The 16809-nt window shown below is 39.0% G+C and overlaps 1 protein-coding gene across 3 annotated transcripts in view; it reads right to left on the bottom strand.

Annotated features, from left to right (window-relative positions):
* The window catches only part of LOC140361861 (KH domain-containing, RNA-binding, signal transduction-associated protein 3-like), a 133354-nt gene that overhangs the window by 31857 nt on the left and 84688 nt on the right, over positions 1–16809 (bottom strand). For 2 of the 3 annotated variants that reach the window (XM_072447748.1, XM_072447747.1), the window contains exons 5-6: positions 14891–15030; positions 4778–4946 (exon numbers count right to left, since the gene is read on the bottom strand). In XM_072447748.1, the coding sequence (XP_072303849.1) occupies positions 4778–4946; positions 14891–15030 (309 nt within the window). The remainder of the gene's footprint in view (positions 1–4777; positions 4947–14890; positions 15031–16809) is intronic. The other variant, XM_072447749.1, reaches the window with a different exon arrangement.

Below are 16809 nucleotides of genomic sequence, written 5' to 3'. Positions count from 1 at the left end.
GTGGCATTTGCCTTGGACCTTATTTGACTATGTGCAGCATTTTCCTATCCATTACACTCGATTCAGATAAGTACTACAAGGAGCGCCCTATGAGACAACATGATTCAATTAACAATACATGGTTCAGACACCAAGATTCCACAGGGAGAGCGGCCATTATTAGATGTTTTCCTTTTAAAAACACAATAGCAGTCAGCAGCTACAACAACACTTTAATAGTATCGCAGTCTACATGCTTTGCACAAGTCGTTCACCCGCTCCAACTGGATCTTAATTTGGCAGCAGTATGGAGTCAACATTTATTTACGGTTTCAAAAGATGACATAAAACCCACCATAAAGAATGACATCAGGGTTTATTATTTTCCAACAGGATTAGCAGCAGGTACCGCACAGCTAATGAATTTGTTGGAATGAGATTTGGCTGAATCATAGAAACCATTACTGGGTAACAAAGATGGATGGTACTGCCAGAGCTGAACTGAGATGTGCTCCTGTTTGGTAACAATTGGATAGACTGTAATGTGATATCCTCAACAGCTTTAGAAGACTCCATTCGAAAATCGTCCTTATGCTCAATACCCATGCATCATACTGTGCCACCAACATAACTGCATTCAGAATGCATATGGTATAAATTGGAGTTGCTCAGGAGGGAGAGGAGAAAACGTGTTTCTGGCATTTACTGGGGCCAGTAAAGTGCACCATGACGTATCCAACACAATCCATGTCAAACCTGTTTAAGGGCTTCACAATATTGGAAATTATTGTGATATGCAATTTGGCTGTATGTATAACATCAGTGTTCTCGCTGGGCTGAGGTCGAAAAAAGTACTGACAAAATTTGCCACTTAGGAGCGGCGTATTTTTCGACACTTTTATTCTATTTACGCCAGACGACGCTCTGCGTTCTCTTCATTTACATCATACGTCGCTCCGAAGTGGCGGAGTGTGATCATATTGGCTTTCCATATCGAGCGCAGTGGGCGGCGCCAGCAAAAAGTACTACCGCGCTCGCACAGACGGCGCCGTGGTGCTTTTCACGCATGGTTATCTTAATACCTGGCGGTCTCTTTTCAGCATGGCCGCAGCAGGCGGGGCCGCCATGCCAAAACCCCTTAGTGAGAACACTGGACATGAAGAAATCTAACTTGCCCCCGACATACTATTGCAGGCACGCAGTTGTGCAGTTGTAATGAATGCAATTTGACGACTGATTTATGGCCTTAAACAGCACAAAACACCTTGAAGCTCTACTAATGACATCACAAATCTGGAAATCTCGGAAAGTGTTTTTTTGAGGCTCAGAGGAAGAGGACTTATGAAAGAAATTCATCAAACTAGTTTATTCATTCATTTATTTTCTACCGCTTTTTCTTGTTACGGGTCGCGGGTGACTGGAGCCTATCCCAGTGACTTTGGGCCTTAGGCGGGGTACACCCTGGACATTGGCGAACTCGTCGCAGGACCAAAACTAATTTAATAAAGCTAAATACAACTCTATGTATGTTTTTGATGACAGCTAAAAACTGCCTGAAAATTAAAAAAATAATAATAACAGAAACTAAATAACAACTAAACAAAGGCTAGTTAACGTTCTAGATAAGAAAAAAAAAAGAATAAATAAGCTATGTTTTAACATTTTCAATAAAGTACATTTGTATCAGACGAATTGCCTTGAAGTCATTGTAATATATTTAATTACTTGCTATACCAATTATTCCAATATCGCTACTTTTGCGATATATTTTACAACCCTGACAGGAAATATGTTGCACTTTCCACGGACTAAAATATTCCGACAAAACGAAAACAAAGTAGTAAACCATGAAGTTGCCAAACAAAATGTGAAACTGGTAAATTAGTGAGCATATATCAGCTCAAGTTGAGAAGTGCTCTAGCCGGAGGTGCCTTTGCACAGTTGGGAGAAGAATAGATCTGTGCTCGACTGAATGCCTGGCGGTAATAAATAAAGACAACAAACGTGAAAGAAGAAACATCTCTTTGTCAGTCAATTGATGAACACGAGAGGCCATTTGTCAGCGTGCGCCGGAGAGCTCCTGTCTGTTGGGATTGTGATGCGTTCCTATAATACGCAGTGTCTCATTCAGTATCTAATTTGTGGCGATGTGCGAAGATTTATCATGTAGCAGATGCCGGTGGTCCTCTGTTTCCCACAAACACAGGTGCAACAGTCGGGGGGGGGGGGATGATGGGAAACAGCTGGTCCAGGAGTCCTTCTGTGTGACCTCCACGCATTACAATCGTCACCCGGTGAATAAATCTGTCGCATGCGGTTAGGCGCGGACTGTCGGGGCAATCTCCAAAACATGGGCCATCTCCTTTGCTTCTGCTAAATATGCTAGGTTGTTGTCGGCCACAGTCCTAAGAGAGAAGTATATGTGGCTAGTAATATAATGCAAATAACATGGTATCTTAATTATGGGTTATTATTAGAGATTGACGGCTGTTTTTTTTTTTTTTTATGGCCAATGCTGATACAGATGTTTTTTTTAGAATCTAGAACGATATGGCTAAAAAGCACTGCTGATATTTTGAGAGTGATATTTTTTGATAATATTCCTATAATCTACTGTGAACTCAGTATACAGTGCAGTGCTTTGCATGGCAATATTATAATTAAAAACGAAATACCTACAGCAGTCATTTTTAGATGTACACGGACCTGGTTCCTTTCAAACCTTTTCGAGATCTAGATATATTTTTTTCAGAATATTTTCTGCTGTTGCACTAAGATTACTTACATTCCTTACTGACATTGCAAGCCTTGAAATAATTATTTTTACGTCCCTGTCAAAATGACAGGTACGAATCATTTGGTACCTGTCATGTTGCTTCTAAATCAGTCAGTGTGTGTTTTATTGATGTGTAATTTATTTGGCTTCATGCTGTCGCTGCCAACATTTGAAGACACAGTAGACACGATGGTCTTTCCTCGTCTCCACCTCAGTCTCAGTGAAGCCAAGTGCTACGTACTTCCTCATATTTACTCGTCTTATTAGCTTTTGGGTGACTTTTGTTTGTTTCGTTATTAGGGATGTCACAATATTCATTTTAGTCACGATTATCATGGGGAGAAATATCACGATTTTACGATTATTCACAATGATCAGAAAAAAGTAAGGAAACATTTAGATATATATATATTTTTTTCAAACAATTAACTTCCCCACTCTTTAATACAACATATTGATTTAAAAATAAAATGGCCACAAATGGATTAAATAATATAAACGTATGCTTATTGGCCCCTCATTGTAGCTCTTTTAAGCATTATATCATTTATTAGTGAGATGATCTCCATGGTAACGCTCGGGGGAGGGGCTTGAAACTTTCCTTTGGCTCACGCCAACAACAAACAGATTTGTGAAGAATGAAAAAAGCATTTACAGGTAAGATTACGCTCTGGAACTACTCGTCTCCTCTTCTCTCTTTCCCTCCCTCTCCTCCTTTGAGCTTCTGCGTTCCGTGGCGCCACTTTGCGAGCCGCACAGAGCGAGTGCTTTGCTCCAGTGCCGTGAGCGGTGTCCGACGCTCTAAACGCAGGATTCACGCCGCAAAAACACGCGTCCACATTTGAATGTAAACTGGACGCTTTAACGCCAAGGAGAGAATGGGCCATTAGAAAATTCAAAATGGGGTCACACGCGCCGAAAAATTTGCGTCGGTCAGTATGTCCGGAGACTTTATTTCTGAGTCGGTCAAAACTGATTTTTCTGTCGGTCATTGATATTTCGAGGCTTGCATTGCTCACAGGAAGGACAAAACCAATCCAGCAATCCAGCTCTGAACTTTCTGCCCACTTAAGTAAAGTACAAACAAGAGCTAAAATCAAACGAGATCCACTTTTTTAAATGTAAGAATTTGTAGTCACTAATGTAAGCTGAGGTCAAGTAAATATACACATTTAACAGTTTAACAAGTATCAGCGAATGCTACAGTAATTGCTTGCAACAAATAGTTTGGCAGCTCAACTTCCACCAGGTTTAACTAATGAGTTGGTAATCAAAGGCGTCACACCAGCGTCGCAGCGTGAGTATTCTCTCCATGTTCTGACCTGCGCTGTGCTGGTCAGAACATGGTGTGAGTCAGAACATGTTCCTCTGCTAAATCTACTACTGCTGTCACTACACACCTCAGCCCATCAGCCTTCATCCAACTACATTCAAACCATCCTCGTCTTTTCAGCTCCTCCTCCCCTTCACCGCCTCGTCAGTGGGACATTCTCACTTCATCATCACCTCATCGCTTCAACTTTTCACCACAATGGTCTAGATTCCAAGTAAAACTGTATTGCTACAGTCTCTATTCTACTTCTCTCCAACAAACGCTGTATGATGTGTTCACATCGAGGTCTAAACTCCAAAGTTCTAGAGTCAAATTCATTCTATGTTCCAGCGTGATACCACATGATAGTTTTGTCTTACCAGATGGAGCAAAACGTTTGATCTATTTATCGATTTCTTTTCTTCTTTTTAATCAAATAAATATAGCTTTTAATAACTCAAAAACAAAGACAAAGACAGACGACAAATGCACGCGCTAGTCTCCGGTGTCATTTGTTTGAAAAGATGATCCAAACGACGTGCTTTTTCTTGTTGAAAGATCACATCAATCAAAAAGAGACTCAAAAACGATTCACTCCACAATTCAGTTCACATTTGAATCATTGCCTCAGTATTTCCCATGCATTCCTTATCCAAGCATATACGACCACTGCTGTCGGCGCCATGATATCGCACATATTCTGTACTCACATATTCTCCGTACGTGTCCTGCACTGCCGGAGCTGGAGCTGGCCTGTATCCAGCTGCTGGGGGGGCACCTCTGGCTCTCTGCACGCCCCTGGCACCCCTGGAGACCGCTCCTCTGGGTGCTGCTCCTCTGGGCACGGCAGCATGCAGGGGCGGAACACCTCCTCGACTTCTGACACAACACACAAGAAGAAATATTTTTAGATGAAAGCCAATCCAGGGTTGTTTTGGGCTCACATCCTTTCCCCGGTGGAGACTAAATGCATCAGACGGTATAAAGAAGGAGGAATGGTTAGCAAAGCTGGATCAGGTGGCATATATAACCTGTACACATGAGCTTAAAGCAATACTAGATACTATTACACGGACACAATTAGATGGCCAATACAAAATGTCCACTGCATTTCGGGTCTTCATGATGAAATGGTGTAATTGTTCATATTTGAGCCTCTTCTCATTCCCAAGGAGACATTATAAAAGCTACTACCCTTTTCTGCATTGACTAATATGTAGTATATTTATTGACTTTTGTATTGGATGTATCACATTAGCCAGCTCATGCAGCAAAGGATCGGTGGCCATTATAGACTATTACTGTGGTCTAATTAGTAAGTCATTCAATAATACATAATACAGTTGCAAATGGAAGAAAAAAAGTGGAGTTAAGTATCGCATGCTTGATTAATGAGTCAAAAGATAATCAATCTTACATTTATTATGACTATCATGTTTCAGAATGTTTCTATATACAATGTATTATCTTATCTCTTGGGAATTAGTCGAACTAAATCTAAAATTGACTGTCAAAAGACAGAATAACAGTAAAGCCTAAACAACACTCGCTCACAGGAATAATACAGGTTTTTAAATACTATAATATTATTAGCAATATTAAACTTAAAATGTAATGCAAGGTCTGTTTCGTGACCATTCTACCCTGAGCAATAACATCTCCATGGAGACAAGCAGGTGTAGGACCTTACACCAAACTAGTTTGGTAGAAAAAGCTTCAGTTGTAGTCATCTGGACACTGTTTCAGAAAAACAAGACGTTACGACTCTCATCCAAGAATCATTCTCAACCTGTGGATCTAGTCTGAGAACTCTAATATTTATCCTACTCCGAGTAAGCCCTGCACGCCAGCCGCCTGTCCTGTTTCACCTGAAACCAATATCCTTTGTTACCCTTACAGCCCTACAATGGGCCATAACAATCCTATTGTTACTTGGATGCAGCACCTGATTAGCAACTGATTGGCCAGGGGCTGATGGCCTCCTTATCCCCCTTCAAACCATCTCTTCTCCCTGCTTAGAGCACCTTTAAGTCACGTTTGTACCTCTATGTCCAAACAATTCTACTGATGACCACCAAATCACAAATTCAGATTTAAACTGGTTGAGGTGAAGTGCTTTGCCCAAGGACACAATGAGTGTGAAGAACAGAATTAGAACTAGCAATCTTATGACTATACGCTGCACTCGACCACTATGACCACATTATACATGTAACCTTTTTCTTAGTATATTTTTTCTTACGTGACTTAATCAACTTGGAACACCTCAAAAATACGACATATTAAACTAATAAGAATAATTCATATCCCAGTTTCAAAACCCAGACAAAACGACTTCTTATTGAACATCAACAGAGAACGCGACAACTGTCAGGTATCCATGGCACTTTCAGCCATGGCAAAAAGCAAACATTAAATATTGAAGCGTTCTGCTTTTTCTCTTCCCCCTCCAGGACCAGAATGATTGTCGGTATAAGTCCAGCTCTGGTTGGAGCAGTGGCGGCCTTTGAGTAGGAGGAGGAACAGGAACCGCGAGGGAGGAGGCCAACTTCCCTGCAGTCAACAAGTGAATCATATCTCTCATCAGGCCTTGTGGGGCCTGTCTGCCCGTTACTGCAAATACAGTCCATATGGATGTTATTTATGTTTGTTCAGGACATACGCAGGCACACAGGCTTTGTGAGAGTTACATGAAGTATAAGTATAAACTTGACGAGAGCGAGCGAGTCAAGTATGTCAGCAAGGAATCAAAACGGTCGCAATCTTCATGTCTGGGAAAAGGGCTGCTTTTTCTTTTAAAAGGAGGGTAAAGTATTCAAAGCTGAAGGTCAGTTTGTTTTTATGCTTTCAATTTGTGCCGAAATGGTCAGAATAAAACAGCGATAGTTGAATATCATCGGCATTGCGTGTAAGACATGTTCTCTGCTGCAACGTCTTGATTTTAAGCAACGGATTGCCTGTCAATCACATACTGCTCGGGGTTACAATGTCCCAGGAGACACATGCAGTGATATAACACATGTTAGAAAGGGTAAGAATAAGGATTTGAAAAAGTCTGACGAGTCTGAAGGGCTTCATGAAGGCTGGAGATTCCTAAACATGGTAATGTATGATCCGCTTTCCAGCAGGAATTCATATGCATGACAGAAAATCTTATTTGGCAGAACATAAATATCACACAGTACTAAGTGACCAAACGCTCGCAGCCCGATAGTCTCCTGTCGTTAGAGTTTGAAGACTTTGAAGACAGGGGGGAGTGAATGGATTTGAAGTTGCACCTCATATGTAACGTCTCTTAGCGTATTTCTTTATTAACCTTTATTTTGTCAGGTAAAAGACCAAAAAGATCAACATATCTTTCCAGGGTTGTCTAATACACTGCAGGTCATAACAAACAAACAAACACTACAATTTCAACCAAAAAGTATCAGTTGCATTTTGGTTCTTTTTTACGTGCACTTTCTAGTTGAAGTTCATGATAATCCCACAGTGTACTAGAATAAACAGGAGCAGGAGCAACAGGGAGGGCTGAAGGCGAATCCAGATCTTAAAGAACATTGTACAGCAGTTACATTTTAGCCCAGTACATTTACTGCAATATTATTCAAACTTTTACTATTATAATACAGCATATTTAATGAGGCACATATATGTAGCCAATATCATTTTCCAGTTTCATCAGCTCTTTGATAACTTCACACACTCACTAGAAGCACAATCAGCTGTGCACTATAGATTCTAGTGCACTATAGATTCTAGAGCACAGCTGATTGTGTAAACATTTCTTTGATAGGCTATGGGACAATTAAATAGGCCTGAGGTTTAGAGCTGGGTTTCGATTCAAATTTCAAGAATCGATTCGATTCCGATTTTTACGTTTCAAAATCGTTTTTTTCCGATTTCTCATATCCCATCCCATTCACTCCGATTTCGATCTGATTTTCGATTCGATCCGATTTCGATTCGACCCGGGGGTTAATGTTATTAAAAATGAAAAATGTATTTGAACCGTTTCCTTCACTTCATGACTGTGTAGAGAAGCAACATATTAAAACTAGTATTATATCAATATTAAACAGCAAATCTTACAAGTATTGTTAGTTACTGATGGCTGGAAGACTGATGAAAAGGTTGAGGGTCAATCTACCTTCAAGAAAGATAATCCACGAGTCCTGAATTATCTTTCTTGAAGGTAGATTGAAGTTCACTGAGGGAAATGTAGAAAATAATTTTAATTTAAAAAAAATATATATTTTTTTTTTTTGAATTGAAAAATAAATAAATCGATCTTTGGACGTACGAATCGATAATCGGTCATTGATATGCGAATCGATTAAAAATCGGAAAATCGATTATTTCAACCCAGCTCTACTGAGGTTGTAGTCACTCATTTCGCTGTTCGTGTCAGTAATATAAGTTTTGCATCTACGTAATGTGATCTCAAACCTTTATTTTGCCAGGTAAAAGACCAAAAAGATCAACACATCTTTCCAGGGTTGTCTAATACACTGCAGGTCATGACAAACAAACAAACACTACAATTTCAACCAAAAAGTATCAGTTGCATTTTGGTTCTTTTTTACGTATGAAGTGCACTTTCTAGTTGAAGTTCACGATAATCCCACTATGTACTGGAATAAAGCCCCGGGCGTTACTTGGAAATGTGTGGCTCCCAAAGCACAACTGCCAGGAGGGATTACAACCCATAAACACTGATAGTAAAGACTGAAATATATGTTACTCTCACATTCTGGGCCTGCAGTCATTTACTACATAACATGAATATAGATTTCAGAGAACATTACTTCACATACAGCACATCTACGACACAGCGAGGCAAAGACGTAGAAGACGAACATAATCACTAATACTTCACTAATAATGAACTAGAAATAATTGTTGAAGCATACAGTGTTGAAAATAATATGTAAAATAATACCAATATGTTTTGTTTTAATAAGAAACTCCTCTACTCTTGTGTCGTCATAGTTAACTACATAAATTATGACGTCTACTATTTTTATTGTGATCTGCGTTTTATTGCTATGTCTAAAGTAGTTCATGAAATACAAGTATAAGTGTATCCAGTTTGTCCTTGCTGGGCGCCCATAACATAGATAAAACATCCACTTTTCAACTCAAACCGAAATATTCCTAATTTAAAAGCGCGTGTACAGTCTCCTTTGGGTCTTGACTATCAGCTGTAAAATGCGAATTACTGCCTCGTTTTCACCACAGTATATTTTACCTGAAGGAACGCCACATCTTTCTGTTTGACCTTGTTTATCTCCTAAAACTGATGAAAGATTTGTGCTTTCTTTTCAAAAACAAAGAACAAAAAGTACGCCGCGGTCTGTTCCTTTTTAGTGGCGTACACAAAGCTTTTAGCGTCGTCTAATGGCCAATGGAGTATTTTATTTGTAGTCCTGTTGGGTCTCCGGAGAGGCCGAATTAGCGTGGGTTCACAGGAATGCTACATAGCCAAGGGCATTTACATATAAAGGCTTTTTTATGGAAATTTGGCACAACTTGGCTAATGATAATGGGCATTTACTATTATTTCTACTACAGGCTATAGTCTCTGTCTGTTGAAACACATTAGATCTGGTTCAAATATGGAGTAGATTGCCTATTTAACAGCAAATGAAAAATGTATGTTGGATAGCCGAAATTTGGGGAACATTAATGCTCTTTTTTAGCATTTAGGTTTCCGGTAAGAGCAAGGCAAGTTTTGCTAATCAATACGAGAAGCAAAGTACGCTCACGGTAAAAGGGTTCTATTCCTGAACTGTGTAGAAATGATTAAGTGTCTTGCCAAAGGATTCTGTCCAAAAATGTCATACAGTTACTTTTAATGTATCGTATATAATGTAGTTAGAATCTGTCATCTCGTCTACATTCACGACATATATTTTTGTTTTAGAGATTTTATGCACATTACGCATTTTTTCGGAGAAGTTGTTGAATAGTTTGTTTTTTAAAGTTGAGGAAATTGTCCTTTGCACATCTGTTCCTTGCAACAGGTGCGTAGGAGTGGAATAGTAGGTCCACAGAAATCTTTGGCACTCCCACACGCTGACTGGCAGGCATTTTTTATTTTCTACACCAAAATGTTTTCCCGACTTCGAAATAAATGTGACAATTGAAAGTTATATTGTGTGGGAGTTGTGTTTGTATGTTCAGGCATGGATTGGCACCGATAATACACTTCACATTTGATCATTGAAACGAGTAATGTGCAATACCACTGATTTTTATTTGATCCAATACCAAGTATCGATATGGAAAATATCGCGATATCGATCTGATGCCGATACTAATGTGTTTTGTACTAAAATGCATTGAAACTCAACAATTTTATGGCAACATTTCTGTCAACCGCTTCTTGAACTAGAGTGAATAGTAAATGCATGTGCAGAAAACATAAACTATGAACAATGTATTACACAAATATTACAAAGTGTATTAACAAAAAAATCGTAATTTGATTTTTTTTTTTAAATACGCAGTGCTTATTGATACCCCTGTCAGTATCAATATTTGGTATCAATCTACCCATCACTAATTTAAACTAATACGAATAAAGAATTGAAAAAGTCAAATTCTATGCTTCAATTGTTCAGTTAAACAAATTTAAAATGTTTTTGAGGTGTGCAAACATTAGAGCATTTTTTTTTTTTTGGGGGGGTGTCTTTTTTTTAAAGTAAACTGAGCTATGAATGTAATATTGAGAAATAGACTTTTTATCTGTACATTTAAGCCACTGAACTGTTCTTAGTGACAGACAAGCCTTTCACTTTTGCATTTGTTGAAGGAATCTATCTAAGACGGAGGGCAGGAAACTGACAAGCGTCTGACGGTCACTACTGTCCTCTCCGCTGCGTGGTCAGTGTGTGGGTCAGTCCGTTTCCACAGTTCTGTCCACGGCGCTGCGCTCTGTGTGCAAGGAAAAACTGTGCATTATCGTCTCTCCTTGGCATCGTCTCTCTCTTCTGCGTCACACACGGAGGAGCAGAGGAAGACAGACGAAGACAAACCAGCTCACACGCTGAGCGATTGTGGACAGTGAGGACTGCACAGACTGTTTTCTTGTTTTATTACAAACGAGGAACTGAACTGAGATGCGGACAAATGCAAAGATACTGGAGCGTCCCAACCAGCAATGACTTAATTAGAATTAGAAACCCTGACCTGTGGGTGAAAAGACAACCCACGAGTCAACAGTGTCGGGTATCAAGTGAGACAGAGGCAAGTTTCCCCTCCTCTGCACGGCTCTCCTCGAATACAGAACCCACCCAGGTTAATATTGGTCATTTATGCGTCAAAAAAATATATAAAACTCGTAAACATCCTCTATCTAAAACTGATGCGCAAACGGCACCACCTCAACCTCCGGCCGATGTGTGAGAGAGAGAAAGGGGACAGAAGAGTGAGCGTGTCTGCATGGAGCTGCGTCATCACTCGAAAAAGACTTTCGGCATTACTAGTTTTGAGAATAAGTAGGTGTTTTATGTGTTTGTGGAGGAAATGGACTTTGGCAGCAGGAGTTCTTCTCCGCGCTGCGCTGCAGAGGAACTGCGACAAAACTCTCATTCACATCACGCGAGCCATTCCGGTCAAGTTTGAGAATCCATGCTCTAAAATGTATTTGAGAGGACAGTGAGGGCATTATGCATATGTACATCAGAGGAATAACTTATTTGTGAAGCTACTTCTCCTCCTGTACGTGAGTTTGTGAAAAGGTGCTACCGTATTTTGTGCTACCGTAGTATAAGTCGCACCAGCCAAAAAATGCATAATAGAGAAGAAAAAAACATATATAAGTTGCACTGGAGTATGAAATGCGGTTGCAAGTGTGAAAATAACAAATAATATCACATCTAAGTCGATCCGGAGTATAAGTATATAAGTATAAATATAAGTATAAGTCGCACTCCGGCCAAAACTCGTGTGAACTTTTAGCCATGGCAGAATGTGTTTACCTCATCAAGACTATGCCTGGATTTGTGTTTTGATTGTAGTTGCTGTTGTGCATTATTATATATTGTTATTGTTATTGTGTTGCTTTTGTAGTTGTAGTTGTACGTCTTTTGTAGATGAACATCTTCAAAGCATGTGTTTTACGCTATACCGTAAACAAGAAAGAAAAAAGAAGAGAAAGAGGGAGAGAAAGATAGAGAAGGAGAAAGAAAGAGATAGAGAAAGAAAGAAAGATGGTATTCATCTCTAAAGCTAAACGTGCTCTGTCCCACCTTGTGATGTCATTAAGTGGTAGTTTAACAAAGCTAAAACAACAGCTGTAGTTTCAGATTTAGGCAATTCCAGGGCTGAAATCATTCAATTGATTCTCATGAAGGTGTACGGAGTTTAAAAACACAGTGGATCACTTCATGTTTTACCTCTAATGACATCACAAGTGTTTTCACAGTGTTTTCAGCCTGAGAGAAGAACTGCCTAATCCTGCCTAAATATGCAGGATTTGTTTCACTTGTGTGAAAGAAACAAAAGACAACTCCAGGTATGTTTTTGATGGGGAAACAACATTACATCATAGATAAAAATGAGTGTAATATAAGTGTCTGGGAGAAACAGTGAAAACAATGCAACAGAGGATAAAGTAAAGTTCTTATCTTTTATAAGCCCGAAGTAGACATATAACTCAGTCGGACGACATTAGCAGCCTGATATAACCCTTTCCATTTAAAACCTGGAGAGAAGGCAAAGCTGATTGCCTAGAATCCCTGCAGTGTTGCACATAAACAAAAGCAAACACACTGTCACTAATATGTTTTCTTGTTAAGATTTTGTTTTTACTCACTGCTCCATGGAGAGAAAACTCAGCTCTTCTTTTCCCAGTTCGGGCAAATAAACTTTCAATCATAACAGCTTTTGTTTTTTAGAGGTATGTGTGTGCCAATCATCTGTGCTTTGGCTTATCATTTATATTAGTGCTCAGGTGCAGTTAGTTGGAAATACGGAGTTCATTTTGCACCTTCAAAAGACAAGTTTTTCTGCAAGTTTATTGTAGTCTAGGAGAAATGTAACTGCCACGGAATCCGCAGGTCGCTGTATTGTTGTATTTATTTTCTTCAGGGGAAATAATGTCGGATATTATTCTTTTAGGCTGCCAACAACCCGCAGTGTTGTTGAATTATTTATGTTTTGTTTGAAAAAAAAAGAAGAAGTTAGGACTGAAAATAAAATTGCAAAAATGTATCAGTCAACTACGCATTCAATATTAAAATATAGACGGAATTTATTTATTCTTGGCTGCGTTTGCTTTGGTACAGCGACATTTAACAACAGCACAGATGTCACTTGTGCCTGGCAACCAAAGTTTTATGAAATGTGCCATGGCCATTCTGAAAGGGTTTAAAACACAACAGAGAAATGAATACTATGATGTTTGACTGTGATCGCCATATGTTTATATATTTCAAACATGGATGCCATTTGTGTTCGTAAAGCTACAATTGAAAAAGATTAAATGTTCTGGAATGGTTGTTGTCACGTCACAATTTGCGATATTGTATGGTACTGTAGTAATCATACTTTAAAAAAAATGTCAGGTGTTTTGGGACTATTGTTCATACTGTAAATATTGGACGGAGCTCAACAGGACACGGCAAACTTCAGAAATAGACATTACCTTTGTATCTGGGACACAAAACAACAGCAATGGAAATGATTGATGGATACTTTGGACTGCAGCAAACAAGGGACAGTAAAAGTATGACTGTCAAGGACTGAACTTAGTTTAAAACATTGAAAAATGCACTTTTACTTACACAGGGATAAATGTGACAAATAATAACTAAATAAGACAATGCCTGACTGACTATTTTGTTTTTAGGACTAATCTATTTCTTTTTGATTTAGTCTTTTCGCTCTCTTGTTCCGTTTGTTTTATGTATTATAAAAATTAAAAAAAATTAAATAAACATTTATGAGAAATGAGAAAAAAAGTGTGCTTATCAAATAACATTTGACATTTGAATAAAAAGAAGAAGAAAAAAGAAAATTTGAATGTGTAATTTCAGTTTTTTCATGTTTTGAGCACAAAAAATAACCAATACCATTAATAAATCATTTTAGTATTTTAGTGCGCAGCTGAAACAAGACAAAGCCTTTTTGACAGTTTGAGTTTATGACACTGCGTCACTGTGAGACTTTTGACATTGCGATAATACATCCGTGTAATAAGTAAACGTGACATAAAATCTTTTCAAACCCCTAACCCTTATTTTATTTTATCTTTATTTTTCCCCTCAATTCCTTATTAGGAAATGAGAGGTTTTGTCTATAGGAGTTTTTGTTTTTAAGTGTTTTGTTTATAAGAGTTCTTCTATTAAGAGTATTTTTTAAACTTCCTATAAGTTATCTGTCCTTTTCCTTTGTATCTACCTGCGTTGCAACAATGAAATTTCCCCATGTGTGGACAATAAAGGAATATCTTATCTTAACACGCCATTGAAAGTTGAACACTAAAGACTCTGCATTGTCCGTTTGTCTTGCCGTGTAAAAGGCGACACAGGCTGATCCATGCTCTTGGGGACCAGACAAAGGCGCCGCTACATGTCCCGCGACTCCAAACGACACCATTAACTTAGCGAACGCAACCGGATCCGCCGCTCGTCTACTTACTGAAAAAGCTGCATGGCCATTAGCTTGTTAACTGTAAATAATACGCGCTCCCTTGTTGATGAGGAGTGCGCTATGCAACAACACAACACACATATGTCAGTGGTGCAGGGAGGGTGAAGAGGAGGAGGGGGAGGAGGAGGAGGAGGAGGAGGAGGAGGAGGAGGAGGAGGGGTGGTTACCTGGGAGGGCCCGGAACAGGTGTCCCTCTCGCACGGGCGACTGACTTGCCCCTCACCGCCGGTACCTTGGCGTCTTCCGAGCCTCCGTTCAGGTATGTGAGTTCCTGCAGCTGGGCTTGTCTGATCTCATCGTTGTAGTCCTGCAGACGCACACAAACAAACACAAACACACACACACACACACACACAAACACACACACAAACACACACAAACACACACACACACACACACAAACACAAACACACACACACACACACACAAACACACACACACACACACACACAAACACAAACACAAACACACACAAACACACACACACACACACACAAACACAAACACACACACACACACACACAAACACAAACACACACACACACACACACACAAACACAAACACAAACACACACACACACACACACACAAACACAAACACACACACACACACACACAAAAACACAAACACGCACAAACACACACGCGCAACATGGCTTTCAATTACACTGCATTCAATTACAGGCTTTATCTACAGGCCCACAGCCCCGGGAATATCTAATTAATGTACTTTACAGTACTGGAGCGACCGCTGCTGTGACCAGCCACAAAAGGTTTGGATATTGGACTGGCAACATATTCAAGACACTGCTTTTATGTTATGAGACAGAAGCTAATTTAAAATAATATTGTTTTTTTTTTTTAAATAGAAATTGTTTTTGCAGTGATTATTTGAAATGTGGATTTATATTGAAACGTAATTTAAATGTTAGTTCAATCGAATGTAAACAGTTATACATTATCCAAACAAACAAAAGAGACAAAATAAGCTTACAAGGCATTAGCCCTATCCCGCAATGTTTAATAAGAGTTCACAGACATTGCCTTTGACTGGTACAATGTTCTTAATTCTTGTAGCTTCTTATGAGCTACAAATGCTTTGAATGTGATTATATAGCTCTGCTATTCCATACAAATTAATGGAAGTAAATTGTGACTTTGTAAAATAAAACTAGAGCTGATAATAATATACAAAAATATCAAATTGTGATTCTTCTGACTAACACTGTGATTTGAATAGTTGGATTGTATTCTAAGTGCAGCTTTTAAACCAATCCAGGGGCATTAACATTTCAGAGAAGACAGAAATCTAGACTGATAAACTAATACAACAATTAGCTTCCTTTGTAGAGATCTAAAGTAAAGGATTGGCAGCTTTTATACAGCGTAAATCAGACTAAGGACTTAAATAATCGCCCTGTGGGAGCCATTCATCATAACACTATTGATATGATTGGCACATGTTGTCGAATCGATCCGTGTATTTCATCAACACTGATGCGGGGGCTGAGTCTGCTTATAATTAATCATGAGATGTAAATTATCGTAGCTGTGAGCGCTGGGCAGGTCATACATAATAAATGGAGGAAGAGCACTGGTTGGTGCTGGAGAGATTTGGCCCGTGGAGATGTTACCTCCTGTGTCACATCCCCATTTCCACCCAAACACACCGACGCATTCGCGCCGCCATGGAGACGATGGATGGCGCGTAACTGCTCCCATTAAAGATCGGCTTCGTTTTTATTATCAAAATGGTTCAATAAAAAGCTGCAGTTGGCGAGGTTTTAGCACTTTGTCAGTTTGAGTGCTAATTTTAAAGCAGAGAATGCGTTAAAGTTTTCTTAATTGTTTTTTGTGAATCTAGAAATGTATATGTCTTTATCTAATTACCAAATCAACTAACTAACTAACTAGTACAAATTGGTCAATACGTTACGGTACTTCTGGTAAAGGGATAACATACAGACTGATGACATTAAAATGAGAATGAAAAATGATAAATACATGTTTTCTAGAATATGTTACAAATCTACATATGTTGGTCTAACATTTAACAAGCTCAATTATGATATCAAAATGAATCTAC

This window comes from Eucyclogobius newberryi, unplaced genomic scaffold (genome assembly GCF_026437365.1).
Source record: "Eucyclogobius newberryi isolate DKJ021-1_F unplaced genomic scaffold, fEucNew1.0.hap1 SCAF_16, whole genome shotgun sequence".
Classification (NCBI taxonomy): Eukaryota; Metazoa; Chordata; class Actinopteri; order Gobiiformes; family Gobiidae; genus Eucyclogobius; species Eucyclogobius newberryi.
This window is presented reverse-complemented; position numbering and strand designations above follow the sequence as displayed.